The 21282-nt window shown below is 31.3% G+C and overlaps 2 protein-coding genes across 4 annotated transcripts in view; one reads left to right on the forward strand and one right to left on the reverse strand.

Moving 5' to 3' along the window:
• AnxB9 (Annexin B9) lies at window positions 1-11354 on the forward strand. Of its 2 annotated transcripts, none has more exons than XM_962838.5 (6): window positions 1-159; window positions 699-749; window positions 6176-6557; window positions 6612-6938; window positions 6989-7170; window positions 10874-11354. In XM_962838.5, exons 2-6 carry the CDS (start codon window positions 720-722, stop codon window positions 10922-10924), a joined length of 972 nt encoding a protein of 323 aa, XP_967931.1. In that variant the 5' UTR covers window positions 1-159; window positions 699-719; the 3' UTR covers window positions 10925-11354. The 2 variants fall into 2 exon arrangements, with proteins under 2 accessions (XP_967931.1, XP_008199224.1); XM_008201002.3 differs by having other exon boundaries at window positions 2-159; window positions 11040-11354.
• Window positions 11317-21282, reverse strand: part of LOC656125 (kynurenine aminotransferase) — a 23376-nt gene continuing 13410 nt past the window's right edge. The window contains exons 1-3 of one of the 2 annotated variants that reach the window (XR_010333073.1): window positions 12209-12306; window positions 11827-11987; window positions 11317-11650 (exon numbers count right to left, since the gene is read on the reverse strand). The gene's annotated coding sequence lies outside the window, so the exon portion shown is untranslated. Of the gene's footprint in view, window positions 11651-11826; window positions 11988-12208; window positions 12307-21282 lie in introns of those variants that run through there. The other variant, XM_015978210.2, reaches the window with a different exon arrangement.

The following is a 21282-nucleotide window of genomic DNA, read 5'->3' on the forward strand; positions in this document are numbered from 1 at the left end:
ATCCTTTTTGCGCCAGTTGAAATTTTGGAAGTACGCTGGCGCATAGTCTCGCATCCTGCAAGCCGGCTGTGGCATCGAAACGGCTTTCACTGCTTAGCAGTTCGAAGTGGGTGTGACCTCAGCAGTACAGTTCATTCCTGCTACTCTTGTTTTCGTTCGGTAAGTTGGTTTTTTGTATTTGCACGTTTTTATTTCCCTGCATAACCCCCGGCATTACCGGCACCTGGCAGCGGGCCCAAAACAAAGGTCAACGAATCCACAAGCACTCATGATAACCGGACAATTCGCTTTTAATTATGCAGCCTTTTGGGTTGATCAGTGGAAAAAATTCCCGTGATCGATTCGCTTGGGTCAGTGTGATGATGACATGGATGGAACGAAAATAGCCCGTCAATTTATTCAGAGTTAATTATAAACCGATTCTTCGGTGTGTGAGGAGCGAAATGAAATGACCCTCGTTGGTGCTGATTAGCAATCAGCTAGTTTTTTTCTGTAGCAATAAACCAAATATTAGTAATAATGTTCTGGGAACGGTATTATTCATTCATAGTAGAGTATAATATTTATTTTCAGCGATGATGTCAGGACTATATAACATAATATCAGTCAGACTTTGTAGGCCAGTTTAGCACAACTTTGCGCCGAACCAAGTTCCCTCGTACCTGTTTCCATTGTGTAATATAATTGTTTTGTTCTAGTCACACGAATTTCACGCCAAAATGAGCCAACAACAGTACTATCCATTCAAGGTGAGTGCAGTTTTTAATTGCTAATTCAGCTATCTCAGTTTTTCCGATATTAAAACCACTTCCTTTCCAAATCTGATTTTTGTGGGCGTAAATCCTGTTTCCATAACGAGCTATAAATATCTACATCTCTTCGCATGTTTATAATTAAATTTACGTTCTGATGGCCCCCTTATTTTCGTGAGAATACCGATGTATGCACCAATCTGCATTATTGACGTCCGTTCCTGCTTTCCGGAAGAATCAATACACCCTATAGTAAAACACTATGATTCATTTTATGTTTTCACCCCATTATCCTGGCCTGGCGCCAGTTAACTTAACCCCTCGGAAAAGTCCGTAAACAACTTGGGGAAGGTTACTGAAAAAAGGCGATATTTTTACAAATTTTATTTTGAGAAATTACTGTGGCGCTGTTAAGCGTAATCTCGTTGCTACGTACATATTTGTGAAAAAGTAATAAAAATGTATCGTCAGATTCTCGTCTTATAAAAACAAGAAATGGCATGCATTATGCATTATGGATGTTTTGCTGATTATCGTACATTCCGCTATGGTTATTGACTACAGATATTTACTAAATTCTATAATAATTAGTTAATTACTTTACTTGCCATTTTCTATTCGAAAAATCAGTCACGAGTGAGTTGTTTACAACTGACTCACTCGTTCTGTCAACCTTTGCCCAAGGAAACTCAACTGAAATGGATAATTTTTAATTATGGTGAAGTTATTTTTAGATCGACTTTAATGTCTAGACATCAATAAAGACAAAAATTATTGCAGAGGGTTCCTATTTTTTATGTGACGAAATATTTTTTTCATGGACTCCACCTCTGAAAGCGTTGGCAACGCACAAACCCAATACAGTTTAGCCGTTTGAAAGGTGTGATCTGGGGTAAAGGGGTGCGTCCACTCGATCATTAAGCAATGACCTGTTTTCGCCCCTATGGTTGATTAAACCGGAATTTCTGTTACGAAATTTTGGTACCTGCATTATTTGGGTAAATCGTGAGATATACAGATGACCTCGACCGACTCATCCGGCCTCTAAAACAGAATAACCTTCGATTGTTGCTAACAGAAAGAAGTTGGAGGAGTAATTGTGAGAATTAAATTATGCGGCACGGTAATCAGAGCAAAGTTAATCGAGCAAATTGCTTAATGGGAGGAGAAGTGTATACTTGAGGTATCTTAAGAAGAGTCTAATGGGACTTAATTTATCGGCACATATAATTTGACAAAAAAAATTGTGACTGTAATGTTCTGTTTATAACACAAACCCTGTTTATTTTGCTACACAATTTGTCTGTTTCGTAATTGTTTACACACTGTTTACATAAAAAGAATCAACTAATTAATAATTGTATAAACAGCAGCTTGATATATATTTTCAGAAATAATTTGTCATCAGGGAATTTTACTAAGATTATGTTTTGGCAAACTTGTCATAAAGTTACGTTATGTTTTAATACCATAAACAGCTAAGGGGTTACATCGGTGGGGCGGTCAGAAAAATGAGTATTATGCTGCAGTTAAATAATAGTAATAATACCTACACATCGAAGGCGACATTGGTAATGTAGGCTAACTACATTTTTGACTTTTTGAAATTATTTTTATGTCGCTGGTTAGTTTAGTTTAGTTTTTTGTAGTTATTATAGTTATAAGCTATTGTTGTAATTTCACTTTAGATATAACTTATTAATACATACCTTATTACATATTTTTTTTACAAATGCAGGGGTTTTCGGTATAAATTGGTAAAATCTATAACTCACAATTAATAAATTTGTACAAAATTTATAAACACGAATTGCGTGCATCATACAAAAAATAGTTTCAAGTGTTTAGGCATTTCCTTATTGTAAACATCAAAAATGACTAAAATCATCACTGCGGATTTGGGGATGTTTTTATTGGTTTATGGGAGACATAGCAAGTTATGTAGGTAACTACCAACATCTTCAGCCTTGTATGTTGACACTGGAAAAGAGTTAAAAAAATTGGAAAAATTGAAAAATACAATGTTAAAAGAAGGTTGAAAAAAAGAAAAATGAACAAAATTATATAAAATATTTTACAAAAATTGAACATAAAATGAGATGAGTGATAATTAAAAATGTCAAAAAAGTTATTATCACTACTCATCATTCGAAGATTCATCATTCTCCTCAAGAATGGTTCTGTACTCAATTTTTGTAAATAGTATTTTGTGTAACTTTGTTAATCTTTCTTTCTTTCAAGCTTTTTTTTAACAATGTATTTTTTTATTTTTCCAGTTATTTTCTCTTTGTCATTGTTAACGTACTAGGCTGAAGATGTTAGTAGTTCCCAACGAAACATTCCCTTTATCATTTCTCATAATACTATGTGGACGTCAACTTAGAATTTTTCATTAATTGGTCAGATTTTTAGACAGAGTCCGGTTCTAACGAAGCTGCTTACAACGAGCTTCCGAATATAACGTACTATATTTTACAAATAGCGTAAATCTTTCCATAAGCTCAATGTATTTTTTTACTGGTTATTGCGAACGCGCTTATACCGAACTTCCAGATATAACGAACTAAATTTGACTTTAAATGTGACGCAATTTTCCCTTTATAACGAACTTTTAACAGAATTTTGAAGAATATGTTGGGGTTGATAATGACAAAGCAGCAAGAGAAGTGTTAACTGATAAACATATTATTAAATTACTAACTAAAAACATTTTAACCAATAAAAATAACGTGTGTTTTTAAACATAATTACTAATTATAGTGCGAATTTTAGAGTTGTGCAAATATTTTATGATAGAAGAGCACAGCAGAAGTCAAAATAAATCAACTTGCTTTATCCCGACTTTTACTATTTTTACTACCTTTTGAGATATAGAGGGTGCAGCCTCCACTTAAGCTTCCAAAAATTCGTCAAGAAAAGCAATATCAACTAGATTTGCGTCTCGTTGACATTTGAGCAAATAAAATTCAGTAGTATCTTCGCCAAAAAAATCGGTGTAAACTTGTTAATTTTTTATATTTTTTATGGATGGACTTGTTTTTCTGTAGCTGTTTTTGCTAATTTTAACTCATTGTAATAGATTTTGAAGAACTAAGCCCAGATACCAGAATTATTTAAAATTTTTGTTGGTTCCAAATTTATTCGCCGACCTCTCAAATATCTCAAAAACTATGAATATTCGGATAATGCAAGTTGAGTTATTTTCATTTATTTTGAGCTCCACTATCATCCTTCACAATATTTGCACAACTATAAAATTCACACAGTATACATTATTACTGTTTCCGAAACGATTCATATTTTTTTATATTAGTTAGTTATTTATTGTGTCTTATTTTATATGTAAAGTAAAAATAACTGCAAAAAACACTGATTTTGATGCATTTTCGGAGTTCGTATAACCGTGATTTTTTCCCTCTACAAATTGACGAGCCTTTTATGAAATATTCCAACAAAGAAAAGTAATAATAAATAATAGTCACAACCAACAGTAACCGATTCATACGGTAATCTTGTCGACTAGGTAACTTTGCTCCCAGTGGGATGCATGTAAGAAAATTGTGTATGACTTTAAAATAGTTTTAACTCAAAAACTAAAACGTTTGAAAAAATAGTCATTAGAAAAAATTGTTGGTCTTGACGAGTTCTATTACCAATTAAAATTAATGTACTTATTTCATTTACATCCTGTATGGTCAAAAAAATTTTTTAGGTCTGCACTCCGGTTCTGCATTATTATTTGTTGTTAATTTTTTCTGAAATGATTATGCGGTGTAAATCGACTTTTTTAATTAGGTTTGTCTGTTTTCTTGTGGACTAATTTGGTTTGCTGTTGAAATAATACACACTATTTTTCTATTTCATTCCATTTATAATTTACTATTCGGAAATAAAATTAACTAGACGTCCTCTGGTGACGACTTTTGAACTATGTCGAAAACAGTAATGAAATTTTCGTAATTTCACATTCAATTCACATCTAATAAATTGTTTAACAATTTTGTGTGTATAGTGTCAATTGCTTACATTAGAGAGAATCACTTTAAAAGTACGTGGTGGTAAATACTAGGTTTGACTTTGGTTCTGATGTTTTTCGTGGTATAAAGTGTTTATTGTTGGAATTTGAAAGTGGATAAAAAGTGAAAAAGATTTAAATTTTCATTACAAAGTGTTATCAAACAATTGTCTAATTAAAGACTATAGTAATAGATCACAGCGAACACAAAGCTGGGCTCAAGAAACCAACAAATTAGTGAAGTTTGTGAATTTTAGGTTAGAATTTTTCCACTGATAAAATCATGAAATACTTTGATAAATCAACAAAACTACAATTAAGATTAACAACTGCTAATACACTTAAACGTAAATTATGGCATAAGGTAGGCTTTTCAATTTCTTTGTAATAATTTTCCAATAAAGAAAGTGAACCAAAAAGTCATTCGTTATTCGTGTTTTCCTCGTCAACTCTAATTTGTCAACATTTGTTTCTTCCACCAAAGATACAATAGTCATTCCGCATTGGCAATGTAATAATTGTGAAGCCTCAAAATTCGTACAACGCTCAAAATATCCGAATAAACATTTTCCCGCCATTTATGGTTACTGTTTTCGACCTAGCTCAGTGGCGCCCCCAACGGTAATTTTATTTTCGAATTAAATTGTATTTTTAAACGAATGTATATTTCTTTACTGCAGAAAAATAGTAAGTAGTTTATTATAAAAGTAAAGAAAAGTTGTTCAGTAGTATCAGAAAGGAATTACGAGAGATAATGCCAACTTTTCTTTACTTGTATAATACAATGTTTTCTCTTATAGGTGCACTGAGAAATTTTTGTTAAACTTTTGCACCGATAGAATAAAAATATCAAAATGCCACTTTATTCTATTAGTAAGATAAAAAATCCAAATCAAATAATGTACCATAGTAACCATTTGTAGAATAAAGGTGTACTACTTCTACTCGTATCTATGAAATAAGCAACATTATTAATACCCATAAGAGAAAAATTATTAGTAGTTATTAGGTACTTTAAATGCTGGTGTTATGTTAGGAGTAAGTTAATTAAGTTGTGACAATCAATAGGTACGTGACCAAATGTTTAGAATGCAACGAAAATTCTACATGAACACCGTTTAGATAAATTAAAAGAATGAAGTTTTTACAATTAGCAAACTAAATAGCCAATAAGAAAATAATTTGTAAGTTTAATTGGTAATTTAACTACGAGTATGTATAAATGAATGGACGTGACATTGTTTCTTTTTAATTCTATTCGACTATTAATGATGTACTTTGTAAACAATTATAATACTGAAATGCAAAAACTGAGAAAGCTGACTAAGCCTTAAAACATTTATGTTCGATCGACCTTCCGTTCCTCCTACACCTTGTACATCGTAACGTAATAATGTGTGCATTCTAGTGTACTCCCACGGTATATCCCGCCGAACCTTTCGACCCGGTTGAAGATGCCGCCACTTTGAAAAAAGCCATGAAAGGCATGGGAGCCGACGAAAAAGTCATCATCGACGTTCTAGCACGTAGAGGAATCGTCCAACGACTCGAAATTGCCGAAACATTTAAAACCTCCTACGGCAAAGACCTAATCTCCGAACTGAAAAAAGAACTCGGGGGGAAATTCGAAGACGTCATCGTCGCGCTTATGACACCCTTGCCTCAGTTCTACGCCAAGGAACTGCACGACGCCGTTCAGGGACTGGGCACCGACGAGGAGGCCATTATCGAAATTCTTTGCACTCTCTCCAACTACGGCATCAGGACGATAGCCCAGTTTTATGAAAACAGTAAAACACACGCTCTCGCATGTAATAAATTTCACTCAAATGTGTCCATTACAGTGTACGGAAAATCCCTCGAGTCTGACCTCAAGGGCGACACTTCCGGCCACTTCAAGCGACTTCTCGTGTCCCTGTGTCAAGCAAACCGCGACGAAAATCAAGGAGTAAACGAAGCCCAAGCCACCGCAGACGCCGAGGCCTTGATTGCAGCCGGCGAGGGCAAGTGGGGGACGGAAGAATCCCAATTCAATCAAATTTTAATAACACGAAGCTACCAACAACTCAGGGCCACTTTCGCAGAATATGAGAGACTGGCAGGACACGATATTGAGAGCGCAATCAAGAAGGAATTCTCGGGAAGCATTCAGAAAGGATTGCTCGGCATTGGTAAAATGTGGTGATGTGTTATGTCGATTTTTATCGGTTTTTTTTTGCAGTCAAATGCGTGAAGAGCAAAGTTGGATATTTCGCTGAACGTTTGCACGACAGCATGGCTGGGATGGGCACCACTGATAAGACATTAATTCGCATTATTGTGTCCAGGTCGGAGATTGATCTGGCGGATATTAAACAGGCCTTTTTGGACAAATATGGGAAGACTCTGGAGAGTTGGATTTCTGTAAGTATTGGGTTTGAGGTGTTTTAGGGAATGAATTAAAATTAGTAGATTAATCAATTGGACTAAAACTTTCCTTGAACTTTATTTACTAAACTACTTACAAAATTATTTTGAGCTTTGGTGGCTAAACTAACAATAAGTGATCAATTTTTCGTTACGAATATTACAGACCAGCTACTGTTAAAAAACCATTAATAAATTATTTTTATTTGTTTTTTTTTTTCTTCATTTTTATTATAATTAGTTTGAGATTGTTTTTATAACAAATTGAAGTCGGTCATTTTTTTTGGACGCCTTTTTATTTAATTAAAAGTGAGCATTTTATAAGCTGCGTGCTATACTTTTCAAAGTTATTCACTTTACATTATTACATTTGGGAATTTCTAGATAAAAATAATGATTTAATGATTTTTATAATAATATATACTAGTATTTTAATTAATAGAATAAAAAGGTACATTAAATTTAATTATTACCTATACATATAAAGCACCAATTTGTATGTACTATTTTGTTTTATATCGAATTAGAATTATAAGGAAAATTCGAAATTTCTAAATTTTTGACAAGCTTCGTAACTATTATATCGGTTTTTAAAAATTTTTATATTTGGTGTTACTTTAGTATCGAGTTTATACCTAATTACCTATCTACCACGTAATGATTTAATGTAACAACTTACTTAAAAAATACTGGACATGAAATTCATTCATATTTGATTGTCTAAATAGGTAGTAATACCTAATAATTTTATAAAATGAGTAAAATAACATTGTGATTGTGGACACGAATTGTAAATGTATCTATTTATTCTATTTAATGGAAGTAATAAACAAAATTGATTATTAATTTTTTTTACTTATTCAAGAAGATAGCTATTTTACTTTTTAAGTTGTGTTCCCGCGCTCATTGTTTAAATTTTTACATTAAAAAAAATTTAAAATATTCCAAAACAAACTGAATAAACAAACAGCTTTTATTATTGTTCACTATTAAAATCTGTTATACTGTTATTGAAAAATGAGATTCGTGCCAAGTGGTAGTATGTACAGCTAAAAGTATATTTTTACTGTATCTAAAAAACTAATGTAACAAGTGTTTAGTATTTCCAATGACATACTGAAACAAACAGCACTTACATGTTTTGTGAAAAAATTATGTAAAAAAATTGGCGCTTACCTCACAAAAAATTATTAAAAATTACAATCGTTTATTTATTGTGCAACTCGCATTTAGTATTAATTAGCTCATTTACTGTTTCAAAACTATAAAAACGCCAACGTCGCATTTTACTGAATTATTTTTTTTTAAATAAGATTGGTAAAATTGAAAACTAGTTATTAATGATTAGATCTCTCAATGAAAGTATAAATTTCATTAGCTAAAATTGAAGTGGCAAAAACTCCAAAAATTGAACTATTTGAAGAGTTATACCTCGACCTAAAACAATTTCTTTGTTATAGAAATTTTTAATTCATTTGGATGTTCTTTATCACTACCCAAGAAATGTTTCGAGACTTTTGACTTTTTGTATTTTTCCCAGTCTTTAATAGGGCACCCATTGCATGAGGGCGACTCTTGTGACATTTTAACACCATAGTGACACTTATGACGTTATTCGTTTTTAAGTTTTGACCCCATTTTTAATTTTTTTTAATGATTGACATTTTTTTATTTACTGTTTTTGATAGTATTAGCTGTTTTAAAACTATAAAAACGCCAAGGTCGCATTTTACCGAATTATTTTTTAAATAAAATTGATAAAACTGTAAAATAGTTAGGTATTAATAATTAGATCTCTCATTGAAAGTATAAATTACATACCTATTTATAAATTATTTAATAATTTATAACAGCTAATTTTGAAAGAAAATGCGACTTTGGCGTTTTTATAGTTTTGAAACAGCTAATATTAGATGTTTTAAAGCTATAGGTAGAAATGTCAACGTCGCATTTTCTCTGAAAGTTGGTTGTTATAAATTATTCATGCACTTCAAAAAATTTATCGATAATGTAATTTATAGTTTCAATGAAACATCTAAGAATTAACAATTAATAATATTTTACATTTTTATTAACCTTATTTAAAAAATAATTAGGTAAAATACGACGTTGGCATTTCTATACTTTGAAACAGATAATAAATTCAGTTGGTATTACTTAGGAAAGGTCAAACTATGATTGCAAATTGGAATTTGACAAAGTAATAATTATAATTAATTAATCTTGATTATAGTGAATTGTAGAAAAAGTCTGAAAATATTCACATTCACAGAGAAGAAAAATGAGTGCTTTAGTGTTTTAGATAAAAAGTTGGTACGAAAATATGCTCACACTGTAACTAGAAAATTAGCTTATTTCATGTATAGTAGTCTAAATTAATGTATCCATTATATGTATCTTTTTATATTTGTTAGGAGTACTTCTTACATAGTAAGTTCAATTTTAAAAAGACCTGGATTTTTTGAAAAAATTCTTTGCTAATTTCTTCATTACACTTTTTTCGTATTTTTTGGGTCTGTTAGGAGCGATTTAAAAAATATGAAAAAAATTAGACGAAGCTTTATTGTACATACAATAAATATCATTACTGTTTTTGGTAAAAATTTTATAATTTTTTTGTTAGTATGAAGTACGATATGCTTTATTTGCCTCAAATTTTTCTATTTGTTTTGTGACCTTCATTTAAATTAGTAGTACATATACCTAAACATCTACATTGTTTTATTTTTTTCGTAACACGCAAGTAGAAATTATACGTTGTATGTATTCTTTGATATAGAGTGAAGGAAGTTATAGTAATCTAAGTTAAAATGTTTACTATTTAATACAAAAAAAAACGTTAAAAATTTTCTTGACTTTGATTTAAAAATTATTTACTATAACAGGCAATCCTTGTTTACATTCGAATGGTCTTTCTAGAAATGTAAATGTATAGTCTGACTCAAAAAGGATCGTAATATCACTAAGGTGGTTTTTAGAACTATTGAATTACTGCAAACCAAACTGTTGTATAATTAGTTTTCCATAGATAGACGTAGCTCTTCAAAATTGCAACTTATAGAAAGCTCAATTGAAATTACTGTATGAAGGTAAATAGTTATTTTGGGAATGAGAGCATCTCATTGGTTCGTTTTGGTCACGTGATCCGTTAACCACACATTTAATCGTAGATTGAATTAATGACGCTTTATAAACCGACTCTTGGTATAAATTTTTTAATAATTAATTAGAGACTAATTTCTAAGAGATCTTGAACTATACAAAAATGATATTAAAAAAAAATACGTAAAGCGTGGAACAGTGTGGCGTGGAAAAATTAAAGCGGTTTTATTAGCATTTTCTTTTTCTGCCGTCTACATTTTTTAAAATTTTTACTTACCTCAAGGGACACAGTTATAAAAATTATTTCGCAATATTTTTAAGTTTTCTTTTCTTTTCTATAATTGTTTTCAATCAATCAATCAATACAAAAACACCCTGTGAGGAAATTACAATTTGTAGTAAAAAGTTATGAGTATAAGTAAGTGTGAAGCTACACGTTAGATTATTGATCGATTACTTTGTAAATTTGTAAATACGTAGATTATGAGAATTAGTTGAATTTTGGCTTGGCTGTGATAATAACGTTTGGCAGGGTTGTGGTGTAGACTAATGCTTGTCTTAGTGCATGAGCTTCTAGTGACTGATCTGTACTTTCCAGGGCGACACCTCCGGAGACTACAAGAAAGTCCTCCTGGCCATCGTTGACTAATCCACCACTACCTCTCTGTAAAACGCACCATTACTATAGCTTCATCATACTGCCATTCACTTAAAATAATCGTCCCAATAATCGGCACTCAACGTGTTATTTTTCTATATTGCAGGATGATTTGGGTGGAGACCTCAGTTATTTATTGGTATCTTTAACAGCTGGTTAAGCTCAGGATTACAACTCGACGATTCAATTATTCTAAGCTTATTGTATTCGATTTAGACCTTAGTTTAGTGGCCTTAAAACTCAGAGCTTTATATTTATAATGTTAAAGATGTTACTAATTGATTTATCGATGAAGAAATATTTAAATGTAAGAGAGGGTGTGGGCATTTCTTTTTTATGTATGAGAGTACTTTTTGTAATGATTGTTTATAAATGTGCTTAAGTGGTGCTTAAATTAAAACTATATTTAAAATACTGTTAACACTGTTTCAATTACATAAATAAATACTATAAATACAGTAACATAGAGTTGAGTACGTCGGTTCCAAATCAGTGAGGGAGGGAATCGAGCCAGGTACAGGACTTCAGCGACCCCTTCGGCATAGAGGCCGTACCTGGCCCAATTTGCGTGCCGATGACGAGATATAAATAAAAATCCGCATTGGTAGCAGTGGACAATTTACGCTTCATTATCGTCCAGCTGCCTTATCATGTGGAAATATCGGGAGGTTCGTTTGCGGCCCATGTTGCAGATCTTGAAGTGGCAGAGCGTGAGATCTGGAACAAATGGCACCGTCGTCTGTTATCTCCCACCTACACGCCTCGCTATTTCTGGTGGCAAATGTCGCTCAAAAACAATTTACATAACGCGCCAATAAACACCTTTATGTAACTTTTGCATTATCGACATTCGCCACTCGGCTCGAAATTAACGAGAAAATGTGGGCTCTTACTTACAACTGATGTATCTCTTGTTTCTCTGGCTCATTGTGTTCACTAGCAAGTAGGCAGTTTGTTTCGTTTTTTGCTGCTTACCATTTTTGCTCACGCTGATTTGGGGGCTGTCAAGGTAGACTCGAGATGTTACTTTATCGTTGTAATCGTCTCGATCATTCTGAAAAAAAACGACCATTAATCTATGGAAACTCAAGTGTCAGCGCGAAAGATTTATAAGTTTACGGGAGAAGGGTTAATCAATAAGGTCATTGATAGAGTTATTGCGTTTCATAAAATACTACAACCAAATGTTGGGACTTGTTTACTACACTTATTATTTAATTTTCATTAGTAATATTTGTTTCGGAAATTTAGTGAAATCATCGCTAAATACTCAACGGTACAATTTCCCTGACGCAACAAATGAGAAACATTCATTCTGATATTGTGTTTTTGATGCACGTGTTTTGACATTTGATAAAGTTAACTTCAGGGTCGGGAAACAGTTTCGGGAAGAAGGGAAAAATGTATTAATTGTTTTTTTTTTCATAATTACTATTTTCAGTAAAAAAAGCTCGATAAAAAATTGTCAATAAAATAAATAAATTGACGAAATATTTATTCTTTCATTATTTTCTTGGCTATGCTGAGCTCAGAATTCATTTCGCTGCTACGACACTGGCGTAAACCGTCAAAAGGTTAAAAAGGCAAATTTGGAAGCGATAATCTTTAAAACAAGTACGAGTGTTTAAAAAGTACGATTATCTAAAATACAACGTAGTGATAATAAGCAGATAAAATATGTAAAATAAATTAATAATAATAAACTAGTAGTAGTTATCTTTCTCTTTTACACTAATAATAATAAAGGAGGAAAATTTTGCAATAAAATTATTTACCTCTAGCGTTTTTTATGTTCAAATTCCAAAAGTTTATTAATTTTGGGTGAATGTATTTTTTAATAAACACTAAAAAAGTAAATACAATTAATTAACATTTTTAAATTCTTTTGCATAAGATAAGGTAAAATTGCTTCATTTTTGTCATATTCAGGGTGAATCTACTAAAAGTATATTTTTACTATATCTTAAAATTTAATAATCTCACATAATTCAACGTTTGATTGTAGCAACGTTTTCTTTGTACACCATTAAATTTTTATTATGATTACTCCAAACCGCAAGGACCTTTCAAGCTAACCACTCAGACAAGCTTATTTATTCCAGGCTGTAGTTTTTCAGACGATCGGTGCCGTAAATATTTTCGGGACACCTTTGTCATCTTGCATCGTTTAATAATTTTAAAAAAGAAGGACCTGAATTATTTAACAACTTTACGTAATTACCTCTCATCATGGATCCAAACACTATAAATTACAGAAAAGTTATACCCAATCTTAGAATATCTGTGTGTAACCTTCGCAATTATGGGGGTTGCTTATTTTAAACACTATTATCTGTTGTAAATTTTTATGGTGTACAAAGAAAACGTTGCTACAATAAATACTTTGTAGTTTTCTCAATGTCTGTATTTTTTTAGAATGTTCTATAGTTTCTTATAATTTTATAATTAAAATTAATTATTGAATTAAATAATTATTATTAATCATTGTTGCAAAAAATTGTTATTTCTTGATCTATCTAAGAACAAACGATGCTTAATTGCTGTTTTCTGATAAAATTATGTAAAGAATTTTCACTAGCCCCAAAAAATAATTAAATAAAAATTAGAAATATTAATATTAAGTATGAGAAGTATTATATGCTAACATTAGAAATATTAGAATAAACATACTTTTGGTGCTACAAAATATCATTTAATAAGCATTGTTCTTTTAGAATCACACATAAATCATAAAATTTCAATTAACCAATAATTTCATATTTTAAATTTTCTACCATTTCATTTTGGCATAAATTTTTAGATTTTAATTTCAATTTTTATGAACAGAAGTCAATTTTTCTTTATAGAAACTTAGTACCAGTCAATCTGTTTGCGACCTACAATTGAAATACGAACAGGAAAAAGATAATATAAATTGATGACGGACGGGACACAAAAAAGACCTCACATTTTTATCGTTGAAAAATCGATTTAAAATTCTGTTAATTTAAAAGGCACAATTATTTTTCAAGTATAAGTTGGAACTTGTTGAAACTTTTGAAACCACGGAATCAAAAAACAACGCAGTGTGTAACGACTTCTGATTAATTTACTGTTTGACGGATGGAACGAAAAAATATTATTTATGAAAATAATCTAAAAAAAATATTCTAATTGGTTATTTTATTAGAGAGTTTCACATTTTCAACTATCAGACAATAGAAAAACACTCTTAAAAAATTAGTACACATTTGTAGTACGTCAGCAGTCAACAGTATTTTATGCTATCGCCTACAATGTAATTGTACGTAAATTTTAGAACCCAATGAATTTCTTCAATTTAAATGATTATCCTCTCCCATTTTAAATCCACAACAAAAAAACTCTTGTTGTAAAATACATTAAATATGAAACTCATCATGCATTTTGAAAGAAACTTCACATACTAAAATTATTTTGAAAATTTCGGTGACAGGTTGCATTATTCCTAGAGTGGTTGTTTAAAAAAATTCGCATACATAGTGAAAAACATTGGGAATTTAATAACAAACGCTGAATTCGGTGCGACTATAATCTTTTTGAGATATAATAAAAGATACAATGTGTTTTTAAATGATTCTCATCTAGTCGTCTGTGAATGTCTCATGTAAAATCAGTAAATGCCGCTTCATATAACTAATGATAGGCATTTACACATCAAATATTACCATTCTCTATTATTAAGTGTCCAATTAGGAAATAAGCTTCGATAATAAAAGTGTTTTAAATGCTGTTTTTATGGGCCGAAAAATTTTTTAAGCATAAAGTGATCGAGATAAAAAAACAGTTCGGTTGTAGATCGTACTGCAAACCTGTAGTTGATTTAAAGCGGTATAAAGCAAATCAGACAGATAAAAAAATGGTGAATTAAATTAATTAAGAATTCGACACTGTTTTGTGATTTAGTCCGTGGTTGAATACACAATTAGCTTAACAAATATTCGTATGAGTCCAGGTACACTTTTTCGACCTTATTTTAAATAAGTCATAAGAAATTAGCTGTTTAAGGACGGCTTTTACAATCCACTTAAAATCCACTTTTATCTTCAGTTGCCCGAAATAAAATTTTCCACTGGTTGTAAAGGCAGGAGGCAAATCTTTTAAAAATCTAATTTTTGCAGGTGGAAGGTGATGCAATTTGACGCAACTCAAAAAAATATGTAAAACTATAAAAATTAATATAACGTTAAATTAATTTGGACCAAACAGTGAAAATCTACAGTAAAAAAATACCTGACCGGTTACAAATCGTTACATTACAAAAGTAAACAATTCGCACGATTTTGCCACATTTTACTGGCATTCCTTTGCGATTATGTTTACCAATAAGTGATATTATAGCTAATAAATCTCATTTAGTGTATTTTTTTTTATCAGAAATGCTATTAAAATTTTTGGTGTTACGAGGTTCGTTCGAAAACTTACCGAAATCGAGGTATAAGATTTGTACATCTCGTCCAGGTCTAGGTCTTTCGTGATGACGTGATGGCGTGCCACCGGCAGAGCGAAGACGTTTTCAGCGAAGAATCCTCCGAAAATTCCCGTTACGAAAATCACCCCGAACGCAATTCGCATTTCAAATCACTCGCCCCAAATAAGAAAAACAACAAAAAAACTTGGTCCAGACCGACTAGCGAAATCTCCTCCAAAACGAAACACTTTCAAACATAGCAGGACTTAAATTCGAGTTGGAAATTTAATTGTACATTTGTTTATCGAAGAGTGGCGGTGGAAACTATAGCGAGCTATTAATTTTTGTCGAACATTTATATAGTTATCCCCTCTTTCCGAGCTAAGAAAACTCCCCCCTAGATTCGCGACACCCAGATTTGCACATTTCTGTATGAATGAAATCACGTTGACGATTGTTAGTCTACCTGTTGATGGCATCTCCAATAAAAACTAACGTACAACCATCACCTGGGGCTTCAGTGCACGAGTTTCACATTTACGAGTGTAGGCTTATTCAAAGGGCACGAGTTTGGATATTGTTTGGGGATAAATTTGTGCCAAGCAATACCCCTTCAAACCCTTTGTAATTACTATTTTGCAAAGACGCAGCAACAGAAAGCTCGGTCCGGACAAAAATTCGCAATTATTAGCAAGATTTTTACTTTTTAGCGCGCGCGACGTTAAATCGTAATAATAACATATTTCCCATTGTCGATCCTTTTTAGAGTACATTGAAAGCGCAAATATTTGCAAATTATAAGTGGCGTTCGAATTATATACATTTTGCCACGTTTTGCTTGCAAATCAAGCGCTAACATTCTTGCATTCTGTTACTGAAATTGCGTTTTTAACGTGTGATTTTATATAATACGCTAATTTGCGAAATTTTACAACAAATTTTATTCATGTAGGAGTTTAGAGACCTGATCTTGACCAGACCCAATTTTACTTTCAAATGATGTCTGCAACAGAAGAACTCAACTCAAAATAACAACAAAATCCAGACAGAGATTTTTGTAAAAAAAGTTGTGGTTGCGGTGGTTTCTGGCGATGCATAATGTACAAAGAATCTGAGAAATTTTTATGTTTTCTTGAATGACTTCTATTCTATTATTACATGTTTATATGTTTATTCCGACATAAACGAAGTTTAGAAACAAATGAAAATACATTTAACACGTGAGAAATTCCAAAACTAATCATAAAATGGATTTGGCCAAAATAAAACTGAACCATTTTCTTTAATTTTTGTTTATATTTTAAGTGTAGAAAAAAATTATTGTAATTGACAGACAACAAAAAATAAATTAATTCACTCATTAATGATTGGTAGCAGGTCTCAATCAACGTGGGTAAAAGCGCTCTGCAAATTTTATACCTACTCGTATATCTTGCAAAGAATGGTAGATACTTTTAAGAAATGATATACCGTTCACTACTTAAAAATGAGGAAAAATGTTTTCTTTCTACATTTTTCTTCAAATTTTTTGCATTTTAATTTTGACCACTTATGTTAGTTAGTATTTAAATGTGTACCTATGTGTTTTTTTTAGCAACTAACTTAGATCTATCTTCACATCTTCCTATTTAATTTTATGGTTTTTATGTTAGAACTTTAAACTTTTGAAAAAAAAATATTTCTTTATGATAATTTTTATAATTTTATTATTTATTTTATTATATACTTTTACTATATATTTTTTGGAGGATGGCTTTATATGCTTTGCTTATACTCCTAATAATACCGGGTGTATCAAAAATACTTTTGAATTTTCTATGTAATAAAACTCATCAAGTACAACAACTTTTCTATATTCGGAAATAAAATTAATTAGACGCCCTTTGGTGATGACTTTTGAACTATGTCGAAAACAGTAAAGAAATTTTCGTAATGCCACATTTAACTGACATTTAATGAATTGTTCGCGTGTATAGTGTTAATTACTTACAATAGAAAGAATTACTTTAAAAGTACGTGGTGGTAAATACTAGCGTTGACTTTGGTTCTGTAGTTTTTCGTGGTATAAAGTGTTTATTGTTGGAACTTGAAAGTGGATAAAAAGTGAAAAATATTTAAATTTTGATTACAAAGTGTTATCAAACAGTTGTCTAATTAAAGATTATAAGTAATGGATCACAGCGAACACAAAGTTTGGCTCAAGAAACCAAGAAATTAGTGAAGTGTTATGAATTTTAGGTTAGAATTTTCCACTGAAAAAAATCATGAAATGCTGCGGTAAATCTACAAAACTACAATTAAGATTAACAACTGCTGATACATTTAAACGTAAATTTTGCCAAAAGGTGGGCTTTTCAATGTCTTTGTAATAATTTTCCAATAAAGAAAGTGAACCAAACAGTCATTCGTTATTCGTGTTTTCCTCGTCATCTCTCATTTGTCAACATAAGTTTCTTGTATCAAAGATACAATAGTCATTCCGCATAGGCAATTGTGAAGCCCCAAAATTCGTACAACGCTCAAAATATCCGAATAAATATTTTCCCGCCATTTATGGTTACTGTTTTCGACCTAGCTCAGTGGCGCCCCCAACGGTAATTTTACTTCCGAATAACATTTTGCATTTATTGTTTTCACTATTTTCCTCTTTTCTTTATAGCGTAAACGAACTGGTCAGTATTTAATAATCAGTTTGTATTCATAGCAACAATTCTCATTGTTTTAAATTGTTCATATTGTCCGTTTCTGTCGTAATAAAAATAGTTCGGTACTTTTATTTTTGTACCCATAGGCGGGTACACGTTTCAATATGTTGTTTTATTCTTCGACACTGTCAAAATTTACGGTTTTTCTTTTGTGTAAGGAAGTTTTGACAACTGTTTGGCATTTCTCAGTACGAAACGTCAGATTATTTTTAACAAATTTAAAGCAATTTTAAGCTTTGCTGAGTCTATTTCAAAGAATAAAATGTTGTATTCAACTAGTTTTTGTGTAAATCGGTTTATTTATTTCGCCTCGTGAATGATAAACCACTCGTTTTCAGTCGTGGTTTAAAAATCCACTCGTGAAATAAAGCGTCCGATTTACACTCAAACTCATTAAATAAATAACTATTATTTAATTGTAAGTAAATTGTCGAAATTTTTATTTGTTGAGCTCTGCTACCTGTTAAAATTAACACGCGTATTTCTGATACACCCTGTATACTATTGCTTTAACCTTAAGGTTTCCATTGTTATTTCTCTTATTCAAAATATTACTTATTATTATATTATCCTGGATTTGTAAGTGTAAGTATGATCGGTATGGAAATGTAAAGCGTTATGTTCGCATTAAAACTGGTTATGATTTCGGATATATCCTGTATATTTAAGGGAAACGACGGTAAGGGCAAGCAAAAATGCCTTGTCAAATCACAGTGCATTTACCATCGGTAACGAAGATTTTTATTTGTGAGAAAAAGCCTCTGAAGTCACTAAGTAGTTACGAAATATTGCATTGATTGCATTAATTTAAAAAAATCAATATTAGATTGTCGATTTCAAAAACTATGCGCTTTATATCGCAATTTTTTGATTTAGTTTGATAAAAAAAAACACAATTAACATCATTGTTAAGGAAAACAAATTAAAAAAATATATAAAAAAAATAAGTTAGTTGGAACAACATCTGACTTCATATTTATGCTTAAATGAACATCTTTCAACACTATTCGAGAGTTTGTCACTTTGATTTTAAATCACTTATGAAACTCCACAAAATATCAAACATGGAGAAAAAATACGAGAAACTTTCAAATCGTTTCTTAAAGCGAGGAATCTTAATTTCTTGTGGAGCTTATTCCATATCTGATGGTGAACTGACATTGTCAAAAATGACAATTTTTGGCTTTAAATACGTGTTTACTATTGGAAAAAAAAATTGCCTGTAGACGTCGCAATAAAATGTCTTTCGAACCCATTGTTAGTCTTTAGAAAATTATAATAAGATACGTAAGAAGAAAAATAATAAACAAATTATTAATAATAATAGTAATATCAGTATGTATCTTCGTCCTCAAAATTGATTATTAATGTTGAAATGATAATTAAGTTAACTTTAGACAAAAAATGCACGCCCATGTATTTCATTATTTTAACCAAGTAGGTACATTTCAAGAGCCTTTTATGTCACAGTCACTTCGCTACCAGATATGGAACAACCTCTAATACAATTCATTCATAAAGTAAAAGAATTACTATTAGCAAGACTATTAGTAATGTTTACTAAAGATTGTGATTTTTCTCGGAGAAGTAGTACAGTAGTGGGTTTCATTGCCTCAGCGCCAGGTCCTGAAGTAACGATACCTCATGACTTTTTTAGGTACAAAGAGTTTATTTAGTTCATTAAAATAATTCCTCAATTTCGAAGATACCTTAGTAGCTGACATTACGCTGATTTCCCACACTTGGTAAGTACGGTGCGTTCAAAAAGCCTTTAGATCAACTCTTGCAGTGGAATTTAGATTGACAGATTTTTATTGTCTTTGATAGATTATCGTTTTATTCTGTTGAAGTGTCAAACGCGCTACTTGCGATTTTCTCCAACGCCAGTATTTTTGTAAATATGTAGAAAAAGAAATCAACATACCTACGTTCAAATTTTCACAGCAAGAGTTGATCTAAAGACTTTTTAAACGCACTGTATTAACATAACAAAAATTTATTGTTTGCAATGCACTGTCTTTTTAATTCCGAAAACAGAAAAGCAAAAAGTGGCGTCCACAACTACGTCTTTTTTTAATTTATAATGAACAACTTCTAAGGGTGTGTAATCGATAGAATTCGTCTGCTACTTCTTTCTCAAAATTTTCCTCAACCCTACACTGCATTGAACACAAGGTTTTGTTTGTTTTTATTTTGTATTCGTAATCTCTTATTTTATTTTCAAATTTATGAAAACATACTGTGTTGTGTTGTGTTTTATCTAGACGATAGAACACACAAACTACTATTATACCCTGTAGATATTATTTTCCATTTTAGAATTAATAAAGTATGTATAATGTAAACGTACCTGAATTATTTACGTGGGCAAAAGTGTGGTCCAATTTTATTAATATTGAGTTACCACTAAGGTCACTTCTAAAAATCAGGAGCTATGGAAATAAAGCAAACACCATCTTGAATAATGCATTTTGTTTATAGCCTATTACAATTTTTTCATCCTTAGAACACACAAAAAGTGTAAATCTTGTCTTACCACGGAGACTTTTTTCACCTTGTGTGTATGACAGCGATGACTTAATCCCAAACATGAATTTTACAAGTCCGTGATGGGATTTTATTGTTTGGTAATTTTTTTATTTTTGGGTAGAAATAAAATTATTCCTTAAGAAAATTGGGGATGAAAACTCCCTCAACATTTTTTGCGCACCTAATAGTGAAATTTCCTAATCTTTAAAGTCATGGTCTATTTTTCATTTCACTCGTAATAAAATTGCCTGCTGAGAAATGTAGCAGCTGAACTGCACCGTTTGAAAATTTTATTTCTTTTCTTGTAAAAATTATGCAATTTGTGTACAACTTGCGTCAATTTTTCAACATAAATGTTTATAGTTTGTATTAGGCAGTGTAATTTCCAGTGAACTTCTTTCAGACAGCGGCAGTTTAATGGCCTTGTCCGTATAATAAAAATCTCTATGTTAATTAAGAATGACACCCAAACACCTGTGTATTTCCGAACGGTCCGTTTTTTCATCTTGCAGAACTGAAAAATCCGAATCTACTCAGCATTCAGAACTGAAATATCGATCTAGACTTAAACTACTTTTAATGCAAATAATCTGTTGCAATTGATTGTTTTAATGAGCCGTCAGGTATTTCCAACAAGGTAGCGCGTTTTAAGTTAATTAACTGGGGATTTCTGGGAGATTGTAGAT

Source organism: Tribolium castaneum, chromosome 1 (genome assembly GCF_031307605.1).
Source record: "Tribolium castaneum strain GA2 chromosome 1, icTriCast1.1, whole genome shotgun sequence".
Lineage (NCBI taxonomy): Eukaryota > Metazoa > Arthropoda > Insecta > Coleoptera > Tenebrionidae > Tribolium > Tribolium castaneum.

Coding starts and splice junctions, on each gene's coding strand:
- AnxB9 (XM_008201002.3), top strand. CDS start 720: ATGAGCCAACAACAGTACTATCCATTCAAG. Junction 750..6,175: donor AACAGTACTATCCATTCAAG/GTGAGTGCAGTT, acceptor TGTGCATTCTAG/TGTACTCCCACGGTATATCC. Junction 6,939..6,988: donor GAAAGGATTGCTCGGCATTG/GTAAAATGTGGT, acceptor TTTTTTTTGCAG/TCAAATGCGTGAAGAGCAAA.